The 13,059-nt window shown below is 41.4% G+C and overlaps 2 protein-coding genes across 11 annotated transcripts in view; one reads left to right on the top strand and one right to left on the bottom strand.

The window, feature by feature from the left end:
• The window catches only part of cdh23 (cadherin-related 23), an 874,975-nt gene that overhangs the window by 681,052 nt on the left and 180,864 nt on the right, over nucleotides 1-13,059 (top strand). The window lies entirely within an intron of this gene.
• The window catches only part of vsir (V-set immunoregulatory receptor), a 58,595-nt gene continuing 49,522 nt past the window's right edge, over nucleotides 3,987-13,059 (bottom strand). Inside the window, exon 7 of the mRNA XM_069885569.1 lies at nucleotides 3,987-8,767. Within this exon, the coding sequence (XP_069741670.1) occupies nucleotides 8,742-8,767 (26 nt within the window). The 3' untranslated portion in view covers nucleotides 3,987-8,741. The remainder of the gene's footprint in view (nucleotides 8,768-13,059) is intronic.

The following is a 13,059-nucleotide window of genomic DNA, read 5'->3' as shown; positions in this document are numbered from 1 at the left end:
GTATACAATCTAGGTTGCATTAAGCCAGTCAGACAATGTTGTCATTCAACAAAAATACACCAGAAATTCTACTGAGTCCATTCTTTTCTTTCCTTCTCCTTCCATCAACTTAGGTAATGTTTGTCCCCGGTAGGTTTTAGCTATTGTATTTAATGTAAGGCTCCCATACTTGTTCGAATATTTCAATATTATTTCTTAACCTATATGTTATTTTTTCTAATGGAATACATTTATTCATTTAAATTTAGTAGTTTCTTCCTTTTAATTTGGTTATGTATTCCATTAATATTTAAAGTCATATAGTTCAGCGTAGCCATTTTATATTTTGTTTATCTTCTCTTTCCGTTTTTCCATCATTACCTTTCCTCCTTTTCCATTTCTGTTTTCTTATTTTCAACTCTTTATAAGACAACATTCCTACAACATCCAACATTTTCCTTATTCTCCTATTTCTATCTTATTTATCCCCAATCTCCCCTTCCCCTCCTGAGTTGTCCTTTATCCCTTGTCGGACAACCACATCTCCCCTCTCCATTTGGATTTGCGAATCCACTCGCAAGCGTCAACTGATTTTGCAGTGACCGCTATTTTCCCCCACCCCGCCCCCCCAGAAAAGATTTCACTTTTCATATGTCACAAAGGTCACTCTTTTAATTCCCTCCTTATTCTCTCTATTCCATTACCTTCCCTTATTAATTCTTGTCTATACTATCTATATTTTCCTCTAAGTACAGATACATTCACGTATGCACATTGTCTCTATTCACTCTTATACCTCTTTACCCGCATACATATCAATTGTGATCATTTTTACTCTCATTACCCGTCTTCATCCCTCAGTCTACTTTTGTCTTTACCCACATACATATCAATCGTGATCATTTTTACTCTCATTACCCATCTTCCTCCCTCAGTCTATTTTTGTAATTGTTCTGCAAATTTTCGTGCTTCTTCTGGATCCGAGAATAGTCTGTTTTGTTGTCCTGGAATAAATATTTTCAATACCGCTGGATGCTTTAGTATAAATTTATACCCTTTCTTCCATAAAATCGCCTTTGAACTCTTTTCTCTTCTTTAGGAGTTCAAAACTTATATCTGGATAAATAAAGATTTTTTGCCCTTTATACTCCAGTGGTTTGTTGCCCTCTCTTACTTTTTCCATTGTCTTCTCCAGTACCTTTTCTCTTGTAGTATATCTTAGGAATTTTACTACAATAGATCTTGGTTTTTGTTGTGGTTGTGATTTAGAGGCCAATACTCTATGTGCCCTTTCTATTTCCATTTCTTGCTGTAGTTCTGGACATCCTAGGGTCTTAGGGATCCAATCTTTTATAAACTCCCTCATATTCTTGCCTTCTTCATCTTCCTTAAGGCCCACTATCTTTATGTTATTTCTTCTGTTATAATTTTCCATTGTATCTATTTTTTGAGCTAGTAGTTCTTGTGTCTCTTTAGTTTTTTTATTAGATTCCTCCAATTTCTTTTTTAAGTCTTCTACCTCCATTTCTGCGGCTACTGCCCGCTTTTCCATCTTGTCCATTTTCTTTCCCATTTCTGTTAAGGTCATCTCTATTTTATTCATTTTCTCTTCTGTGTTGTTTATTCTTTTTCTTAAATCATTAAATTCCTGTGTTTGCCATTCTTTAAATGACTCCATGTATCCTTTAATAAGAGAAAGTACCTTCTTTATCTTGCCTTTCTTTTCTTCTTCTATTTCACTGTACTCTTCCTCTTCCTCTTCTTCTTCCTCTGGGTTGGCCATCTGTTGTTTCTTTGTTGCCCTTTCCTTCTCTTCTTTCTTGTTTCTATTGTCTTTTGTGGTCTCTTCTTGCTGCAGGTGTTTTGCAGCTGTCGTTGCCGGCTGTGGAGATCGACTCCCCAGCTGGTCCCCCCTCCCGTCGGTGTGTTTTTTTTCATGCGCGGTTGCGCACTTTTACTCGGCTCAGCAAGCCATTTTTGTAGTCCATTATTTACCGACCTGAGGGAGCGGGTTTCTCTCTCCGCAGCGGGCCTCTTCGGACAGGTAAGGCCTTCACCTTTTTCCTCCTTTGTCTTCTCTTCCTCTCTTCTTACCGTTGCTTTCGATTTTTCTTTTTTTGTCGCCATCTTCTTTCCACCTTTACACTCACTTTTCTGTAACTTTTATTTCTGTGCCTTTGTGTTTTCCTTTGTTTTTCCCGACTTTTCTGGAGAGGGCTGGAGTTCACCGTCCGGCCACTACTCCATCACGTGACTCCCTCCGGGAAATGGATCAGTTCATGATTAAATGGTGGGCTCCTATGTTTTATGGTTTTATGGAAAACAAGTCTGAATGCAGGCAATTTGAATGCGTATCATGTATTAAATGGTTTGGTATTTATTCACTGTCAATTTCCACCCTGCTCCATCATTCAATGAAATGTGCTGCTCGTCTGATTGTAATATCAACCCTGCATTTCCCCCACCCCCCACCCCAGTAACCTTGCACCCTATTGCTTATCCAGGAACTATTACCTTTGTTGTAGAAATATTCAACCGCTCTGTTTCTCACTTCTCTTTGAAGAAGAGTACAAAAGATTTGTGGCCCCCTGAGAGAGAAACTCTCTTCATTGCCATCTTAAATGAGTGACACCTTATTTTTAACATTGACCAGTGGTTCTAGATTCTCCCACAGCAGGAAACTGGTGTTTTCTGTAATAACAGAAATTATTCAAGTCCACCAACCAGTGTTGACTGAAATAACATACCCAAATTAATCCTGGGTGCACACTAACTGTCCTTAGAGGAAGATAGAGCAACTCGTCCCACTCATTTTCCCATCAGTGCATGACCACCACATAGGATAGAATGTTACTTGCAATTAAAAATATATAATTCAACCAGACATTTGCAGAGAAGAGATAGTGTTCATACTGAGAGGCAAAGCACTTCTTTTAAGAAGAATTCCTCAAACTCGGGGGCATGGTTAGCGCAGTGTTGTTACAGCCCCAGCAATGGGGGTTCAAATTCGGCACATTCTGTAAGGCGTTTGTACGTTCTCCCTGTGTCTGTGTTGGTTTCCTCTGGTGTTCTCCCACCCTTCAAAAACATACAGAGGTTGAAAGTTAATTGGGTGTAATTGAGCTCGTGGGATAGAAGGGCTTGTTGTCATGCTGCCTGTCTAAATTTGGTAAGCGTGGATTCTGACACCCATCAAAAATAAAAACTGCAAACCTTCAGCCCTCCCTATTATCTTGCAGAGATTGATGGGCAGTTTAGATTTAGAAACAGGCCATTCAGCCCATCTGTTCCATTCTGAATTGAATTGCTACAAAAACCTCCCATTCCCTTTCCACCTTGCCCTTTCAGCATGTCCTTTTGGTCTTTCTCGTCAGCCAGCTTCCCCTTTCATATATCTCTGTCCCTTACCTTCCATACACCTTGTGAATGAGTTCCACACTGCCGTGACATTAAGAAAATACAAGGTGCTCCTCAGCTTACATTGGGGCAAACCCATCGTAAGTTGAATACGCCCCTACCATTTTTTAGAATTGCATTTCTAATACCTTTCTTCCATACTGATAAAGCCATTAACGTACACAGTTGAAAGTAATCTGGGCATGAAGAATGTTTGAAGCATTGAATTAAAATTAATTGCTGGTTTGTGGGGGTTTGCATGATCACTACAGAGACTGTGAGCGTGATTGAGTCAGCATCACGAGAGAGTAATGTACCACATATCGCAAACGCGGGAACAGGTCGGAATTTGAAATTGAAAGTACGGACTCGAACCATCGTAACTTAGAAATATCTAAGTTGGACCATTATAAGCCAGGGGGGCCACCTGGAATAATTCAGAATCTGGAAATGAAGAATAATGTGCAACTAATAGTGTAGGATCCATAACCTTTCGTGTATTGGGTTTGTAGAATCCGCCCTATTGTTTCCAAGGTAAATAGACAATATTTATCCCATTAATAGGTGTCAAGACATTTTCCTCGACCTTTGAGGTGTGCAAGAGTTGACCGTTTCTGTAAAAAATAGAGCAGGGGCTTTTATTTGTCATATTCTTTCAATTCCTACAAAGCTAATTTTGACATCAAAATGTTACAATGTAAAAAAAAGTTCAGAGTAATTTACATATATTTTGGATAATTAACAGATAGTTATATATATTGTACATTCTTGTTACATAAACATAGGATCCGTGCATTGTGTCAGATGCCATTTGATGCTGAGGGGATGGAGGGCAGTTTTGAGAGGCAGAGCATTCCTTCCAGAAAGAATGGGTAAGATGAAAGCAGGGAGGTGGTTTCCACTGGCAGGTGAGACTAGAACTAGGGGACATAAGCCCAAGCTTTTAAGACAAAGATGATGGGAAATTAACCCTTTGGACTCTGACCATTTTTAACCTTTTACAATATATACTCCAGACTGGGTCCATGGGAAATCTACAGCAGGAACACCACTATGAACCAGCGGGTGGTTGGGAATAAAACCAGTCCTGGAAAATTGGGAGATGGAGTATGTGCACTTGTTGGTAGACCCTGAAATGAGGGACACGGTGTCCAAAGGGTTAAGGTTCATTAGATTCAGGCAGATCAGCAGAACTTAATGAATGGCAGAGCAGGCTGGACGGACCCGATGGCTAACTCCTGCTCCTATTTCTTATGTTGAAAGTCAAAAAAGAAACAGGAAGTCATTTGTGCGCTGCTGAAAATCACAAAGAAGAAATGTCTGATTGGGTTTTAGATGAGGGAGAAATATATGTGGAAGATCACTCCTCAAAAAATGATCCTGAAGAATCTCATTCAAAGGGCAATCCTACACTAGGAGAGTTCCTCGTATGGACTTCAGAATAATGGAAATTTAGAGCCAGGGGTCTTAACTTTGTGGAGCTTGCTGTGCACAAATTGGCTCTTATGTTTGTTTCATTGCAAGAAGTTACTTCACTTCATTGAACATGAGGGCTTGGTATCTTCTAAAATGACGATGAAAGTTCCCTTATTCATTTTATAAATAAAATGCCTGCAATTTCCATATGCAATATAATTCGATGGAAAATACTTTAAAGACCCAAGTTGGTTTTACAGTTTCCACTGATTAGATTGATGGAGAAACTGATACCACTTCAACCATGTCAATATGAATGTAAAATTCTCACGGCATATGCAGCAGATTTAATCGAGCCAGAAGGTTAAAAACAGGCAGATTATTCAGGAAGAGATCTGAGAAAGATTGGGAACTCAAAACCTTGACCCATTCTTCCAGCTCTCTGTGTGTAATCCAGTAAATTATGGCTCATCCATTCAATGAGGGTTTTCAGACAGTGACTTCCAGATCCCCACTAATCTACAGTGAAACACTTTCCCTTTGCTTTTCCTCTAATTTTTCGACCTTAAATCTGAGATGCTAATCTTTCAAAAGATATAGGAGCCCATTGAGGCTGCTCTGCCATTCTAATCATGAGTTGATCCATTTTCCCACTCAGCTCCACTCTCTAGTCTTCTCCTCGTAATCCCTGACGCCCCGAATAATCAAATACCTGTCAAAGTCTGCCTGTGGCAACAAGTTCCACAGACCCACAACCCTCTGACAAAATAATTGTTTCTTTATCTCTGTTTTAAATTGATATCCTTTTATTTTGAAGTTGAGCCCTCTTGTCTTACACCCCCCTACCATAAGAAACATCCTTGCCACATCGACTCTGTCCAGTCCTTTCAGCACTCAAAATGACTGCATGAGGTTCTCCCTCATCCTTCTGTACTCCTGAGTACAGTCCAAGAGCCAATAATCATTCCTCATGTGCTAACGCTTTCATTCCTGGATTCTTCCATCATTTTCATTGAAGAAAACGTGTATCATCTTTTTCTATTCCCCCCCCCCACCCCAGCCTCCAAAGGAAGCAACTTCCCATGTTAAACATTTCTCATAACTAAAATTCTGCAGAGCTGGAACTATCGTCATAGGTTTCCTTGCAGACGCTAATCAGCTTCCTGTGCATTTTAAACACTTGTATTTTGAGACATTTAATGGAAATTTCCATTGCTTCTTTTGTTGCACTGGGTAGGTGTATATGCTCATTACACCCGCCTCGATTTGACCTGCTTTCAAAAGTCAGGTGCTAGGAAGTGATGCTCAGCTGCTGTCAACACTTCCATTTGCAGGAGCCCCTTGAATGCCCTCCCTCACACCTTTTGTGCTGTCCTCCCTTTTCAGACACCATGTCATGCATGTTGAGCAGCCTGAGCTTCCAGCTGGTGCTCAGTTATTGCAAAAGCGTCTCTGATAAACCTCCTGGAAGAGCGCCAAACTGTAATGAAGGAGCTGGGTGAGTTGATGCTGTTTGGATGCCGCCTTTAAAGAAATAAGCAGGAAAGTCTGCAGATACTGGGAGTGTCGTGCGAGAACAGGGACTTCCCAGTGGCCATCCATTTTAATTCAGCACACCATTCCCATACCAATATATCCAAGGCCTTAAACACTGCCAAACTGAGGCTACCCACAAATTGGAGGAAATGTCATGGCACTCTTCAACCAGACAGTATTAGCATCGACTTCTCCAGTTTCCATGAACACCCTCTTTCCCTATCCCTCTGTCTTCTTTCTTCCAGCTTCCCACACTCTATTCAGAGAGCTACCCTTACCCCATTACATCTCAGCTTTTTCACTCTTCTACCTTCCCACCTATATCCACCAATGACCTATTAGACTGTGCTCCTCCCTCCCTATCCCCACCATTTCCATTTTATTCAGATACCTGCCCAATATTTGCTCACACTTTAAGGAAGGGCTCAGGCCCGAAATATTCAGTTCCCCATTTCGTCCTGTAGATGCTGCGTGGCCTGCTGAGTTTCTCCCGTGCTTTTATGTATTGCACCTTTAAGGATATAATGACTCACATTTCTACAGTACCTTTCATATCCATCTGGGTGCTCCAAGCCAATAAATAACTTGTGAAATTCTTTTGAAGTGTCACTGTTCTCATCTAGGAAATGTATCCACCAGTTATCAGCGTGATAATATTTCAGTAATGTTGACTGGATATTGATTAAACTGGGATAAATCACCTCATGGACCTTGAAGAAGTGATTTGGATTTTTTTCTATCAGTTGTTGACTGGACAGCGCTCCTGCAGTGTTCAATTAAACAAAAAGTCTGCACATGCTGGGATCACGTGCAAGATATAAACATGCCGGAGAGACCCAGCAAGTCACGCAGCATCCATAGACGGGGGGGGGGGGAGGAGAGGAGGGAGGTGTGGGGGAGGAGCTCAGGTTAACAGGTAAGAGATGGCTTCAGGTGGGAGAGTAGAAGAGAAAAAAACTGAGGTGACAGAGGGAGAGAGTGGGAAGGGGTGGAGGGAAGGAGACAAAGGGATCAGGAAAGAGTGGGAGGGAGTTTAATGGAAATTGGAGTGTGGTCTCCACTCCCCTGCAGCTTAAAACGCGATATCAGGTTGAGGGTCTTGACCTAAAAAAAAGGTTCTCTCCCACCCACCCATGTTGCTGGACTTGCAGCATTTTCTTCTTTTCTGTTGGATTTCCAGCTATCCAATTGCTCTTCTGTGAAGAACGTAATTGGTGAGGCTGGTATGTTGCTGTTGAGAAGCCAACATTCGAACCAACAATGGAACTTACTTGTCAATCACACAACGCTCAGCATTTGTAGAAATAGATGAGATTTCTCTTGCAGTGGGCTCAAATCTCTTTTCTCCTTCCTTGCCACCTCAAGTCCTTGTATCTCGGTACAAAATGTACATAGAGCACAGTTCAGAAACCATTCTGGCTGTCTATGGTGACCAGCAAGCATTCATTTATGCAGAAAACAATTCTTGATTCTCCCTATATTTCCTTCAGCTCCACTCAGATTCTACCACTCACACACTCTGGGAGCCCTCTGCAATGACTGATCAATATTCCTCACCCGTTCATTTTTGGGATGTGGGTGAAACCAGAGCACCCGGATCCACTGTCACAGGGAGAACATGCAAATTCCACTCGGGCAGCAAGGAGGTCAAGAACTGTATCCAGTCACACAAGCTGCGAGACAGCATAGCAGTGAACGTTGGTGCAAAAAGCAGGTGAGGGAAAAATTGTAATGATGCCTGGAGCAGTGACTAAATAAAGTTGTTCGTATTCAGGGGCTTTTATTTTCCCCTGGCATAATTAAGGTGAGCGTTGCACTTTGCACATATACCCTGGTCTGTGAATTGTGCTGGGGCACAGACTATGAGGTGAACGGCCTCTGACAGCCCTTCTGCCTCCCTGAACTCATCATGGGTTTGAGAGTCCCTCTAGAGCATGAGGGTTTGACAGCTTTATGCCCTCAGTAGGTGTCACCAGTCAGAAGGGAAGAAGAGGGAAAGCAGATAAAGGAAGCACATGCAGTTCTTCCTTGGAGAGGCAAATGCATTCCCTATTCAGTCAGAGTTTGTAGCCAGGTAACTGAGCTTACACCACCAAACACTTGAATGTATTGGTGTATAAAAAATTGACCATCATTTTTAGTCTTTCCAACAAATAGAGGCTTTGCATCCCTGTTAGTAAAACATAATGCACTGCTGCATTGTCCTTCATTTGAATCTCTGTGGAACTTGAAATGGACAAAGAGTTATGGTCCTGAATGTCAAACTTTGCCTGGTTGCTATCAGTCGCTGCCAGTTTTGCGTGGAATATGTTTCATTGTTTGCGATGCCCTTTGCAATCATATTCTGACAATTCACGCCAGCTTATCTGTTCCAACCAGGGTCCCTTTGGTGGGACAAGCCAGGTACACCTGCATCACTTCGGAGAATCTGGCACAATTTCTGCAGGAAGAAAAGAAAACATTGCTGTGAATATTTTTTTTCCAGATCAAGGCATGAAATAGCAGAGGGCTGTGTCTTGTATAGATTGTTTGATGCATCAATTGGCATTGACTTGCATCCAAGTCAGAATGTTGCTTCAAATCCCACTCCAGATACCTGAACACAAAAACCTAGGCAGGAACTCCAGGATAGGCACCGAGGCCTGCCGTTCTCTCGGGTGCATGGTACAATGTTGTTGAAGAGTTTGAGAATTTTATTCCCATAAAACTTTACAGCATGGAAGCAGGCCATTTGGTCCATCCAGTCTATGCCAAACTATTTTTCTGCCTAGTCCTGCTGACCTGCACCCGGTCAATAGCCTTCCATACATCTCCCATTTATGTACCTGTCTAAATACTTCTTAAATGTTAAAATTACTATTTCATTCCCACTTCTCTATGTGAAGAAGTTCCCCCTAACATTTCCCCTAACTTTTTCCTCTTTCATCTTTAACCCATGTCCTTTGGTTTGTATCCTCACCTACCCTCAGTGGAAAAAGCCGATCTACATTCACTCTGTCTATATAATTATAAATACCTCTATCAAATCTCCCCTCATTCTTCTATGCTCCAGGAAATAAAATCCTAACCTGTTTAACCTTTCCCTGCAACGCAGTTCCTGAAGTCCAGCCAACATCCTAATAAATCTTCTGTGCACTCTTTCAATCTTATATCTTTCCTACAATTAGGTGACCAAAACTGCACACAATACTCCATATTTGGCCTCACCAATGTCTTATACAACTTGACCATAACATCCCAACTCCTGTACTCAGTACTTTGATTTATTGAGGTCAATAGGCCAAAAGTTATCTTGACAACCCTATCTACCTGTGACACCACTTTCAGGAAATTATGTACCTGTATTCCCAGATCCCTCTGTTAACATGATGTTTTGTTAATATCAGTTAACAAAAATAAATGATCATGTGTCATATTATTTGTGCTGCGGTGGAGCACAGTTTATTTAAACAATGACCATCAGCTATATAGAAAAGGGGGCTTTGGAAGCATAAATCCAATGTGTGGCTAATGTGTGGCTTTTATTCTCTTTCCATTCTTGTTGGAGATGGTAGTGTTCCAAATATGAATGACGGCACTTGTATCCAGAGATGACATGAAGTCCAGAAATAGTTTTTCTTTATATGTTTGCCAAGGATTTTTGAATAAGAAAAAAAAATCCCTGAGTTGCTGTGTTTTTAAAAAGTGGAAATCTGCTTTTTGTTCTCCTCTCACAGACCAACGAATCAACTTTTTGGGAAAGCCCATTATTAGCTAGCATGGGTATGATGGGTTGAATGGTCTCAAGAGACATCCAATCTTTTTTATTTTATTGGTTTGATTCTTTTTTACAAAAGGGGATGATTTCTTTCCCTCTGGTTTGCGCAGCATTAACTGGATATTTAAGACAATGGGTCAAAGCAGCAGAGATTAGGACAGAGTGATGATGATACATGGTTGTTGAGCAGCAAGTTATTAGGAATTAGAAACCATCAACTTGGTTGTCCATACAGCATGGTAACAGGCCATTTTGGCCCATGAGTACGTATCGGGGCTGTAGTTTAATTGGGTGGCACAGACACATGGGCCGGAATAGCCTGCTACCATGCTATATGTCTAAATTAAAAATTAAAAGGTTGCCCACCCCTGAAGCTCAAGCAAAGAAGGATTGCCAGGGCTAATCAACAGCAATTAATATTCACAGTGGACAACTATCTCCCTCCACCATCCCGCTGTCATCTTGCTGGAGTTTCTTTTTACTTCATTGAAAAAAAAATCAAGATTTATACTTATTCTTGATGAAAAAGCTGGAGAATAATTGTATGTTTGAATTTTTTTTTAATGTTCAAATGGTATCATTAAAATTGCTATTAATTTCTGTGCTGAGGACAAATGTTCCTGACCTGATTTTTAACAGGATGTGGTTGATTTTGGCACATTACTCTGTGAGGTGGCTTTCAACCTCTTCTATGACTTACTGGGAAAAACTCAATTTTTAATATTTCAAATGAGGATTAGGTTAAAAACACCCTTTTAACTTCTGTGCATTTTCCAGAAACCTCTTTGCTGCATTTGCTATTGTTTAAAATTAAAATTGAAAGACTATTGATTATTTCCTTCACATTGTTTGTTAAGGGGAGCAATATTTTACACCTGGTCTACAAGGAATTTTGTGCAGGAAAGAGCATTTGCACAGAATCGATTGGAATCTTGGTATCCTTTGAATTACTAAAGCTCATTCTAATCTCAGTCCAAAAACCTCCACCATGATTTTACTCCTCCAATTCAGACCACCTGCTTGTTTCAAATTTTACTCAACATGAGCCCACCTTCCACCATTCACCCACCTCTTCCCACCCCCAATACTTGCCTAGACCCCAAACTCCAGAATCTCTTCTTAAATCTCATGTCTCAGGTTTCTTCCTCTGGAGACCGAATTTACAACTTGGGTCGCGACTCAGAGTTTGGTCATCTCTCATGGTAGCTAGACGTCAGATTTATGTTTGACGTCACTCTTTTGCAACACCCTGGGACTTGATACTGTGATAAACCTAATGTAAGTGGAAGCAGTTGCTGTCCTCGGGGATTCAGGTGATGTAAAAATGTTTACATTCTTTAAGCACAAGTGTAGTGTTGCACTAGTTAGCATGCAAAATCTAGTCATCTTTGCAGAGCTTCTGGTTGTTAACCACAGCACCGCTGTCTGCCCAGGTATGCACAGAGTTTGGGTGCAGAGTTTCACCTCTCTGTTCAAGACTGAATTTTTGGGGTTTTGTCACCTTCAAGACTTGCCGAGTAAGCTATCAGTTAATGAAACAAAGAAACTCAGAAGCTGTGGGGCTGAAATCTTTGACAGTCAAAGAATTTCTGGAGGAGCTCAACAGGCCAGATAGCATCCAGGGGTAGACATGTTCAGACAATGTTTCAGGTCTGTGCTCTTTATCAAAGTGAGAAAGGAGTTCATCGTTCAGATTTATTGTCAGAGAACATACAACCCTGAGATTCTTTTTCCTGAGGGCAAGGTAAAATTTTTACATATCATTAATGGAAAAAAAAACTGTACTCAAGAAAAGATATGTATACAAAAGAGAGAAATGTAATCGAGACCCAGTGGGAATAAAATTCAATACAGAAAATAAATATTCAATGCTAAATAATGTGCAAAGTAAGAATCTTTAAATGAGTCCAGGAGTTTGTTGTTTAGATGGCCTATGCTAAATCTCCTCAGACTCCTCAAAAGTACTATAACCACTGGCGAGCTGCCTTCGTAATTGCATCGACATGGAGGCTCCAGGACAAATCCTTGGAGAGGTTGACACCCAGGACTTTGAAGTTCTTGACCCTCTCCACTTCTGAGCCCTTGATGAGGACTGGGTCGAGCTCTCCTGATTTCCTCCTGAAGTCCACAATCATCTCCTTGGTTTTGCTGATGTTGTGATACCACCCAACTAGCTGATCGATCTCTCTCCTAACCACTTCCTCTTTGCCGTCTGCGATTCTGCCAAAAACAATGGTGTCATCAGCATTTGAATGGTGCCTTCTCAGGAAGTGCAGTCACTGTTGCGCCTTCCTGACAAGTGAGGAGATGTTGAGTGTCCACAATAGGTCACTAGTTCAGTGAACTCCAAGGAACTTCTCCACTGCAGAATTATTGATGTGTAGGGGAGGGTGATTATTCCTGGTCCTCGTGAAGTTCTTGATCATATCTTTCACTGTGTCCACGTTGAGACTCGGGTTGTTACCACCATGTCCACGTTGAGACTCGGGTTGTTACCACTGTGTCCACGTTGAGACTCGGTTGTTACCACCATGTCCATGTTGAGACTCGGGTTGATGCCACCATGTCCACGTTGAGACTCTGTTGTTACTCTCACACCATTTCATGAGATTTTCCACCTCTTGTCTGCAGAGCGACTCATCATTGTCGCTGATGAGGCCCAACTACCACTGCGTCATCTGCAAACTTGATGTCATTGTTGGAGCTGGATCTGATGATGTAATCATGAGTCAGAAACATGAACAGGAGTGGGCTGAGCACATAGGCTGAGATGCGCCAGTGCTCAGCGTGACGGTGCTCAATATTCTGCTACCATTCTGGTTATGAAGCATTTGATCTCGGTGACATCCTCAATACACTTGCTGATATAGTCAGTCACTGAGCTCGTGTACTCCTCTATGTTTACATTACCATTGTAGATGACTGTCTCCCTGAAACAGCTCCAGTTTGTGGTCGCAAAGCAGTCTTGCACTGCT

This window comes from Narcine bancroftii, chromosome 6 (genome assembly GCF_036971445.1).
Source record: "Narcine bancroftii isolate sNarBan1 chromosome 6, sNarBan1.hap1, whole genome shotgun sequence".
Classification (NCBI taxonomy): Eukaryota; Metazoa; Chordata; class Chondrichthyes; order Torpediniformes; family Narcinidae; genus Narcine; species Narcine bancroftii.
This window is presented reverse-complemented; position numbering and strand designations above follow the sequence as displayed.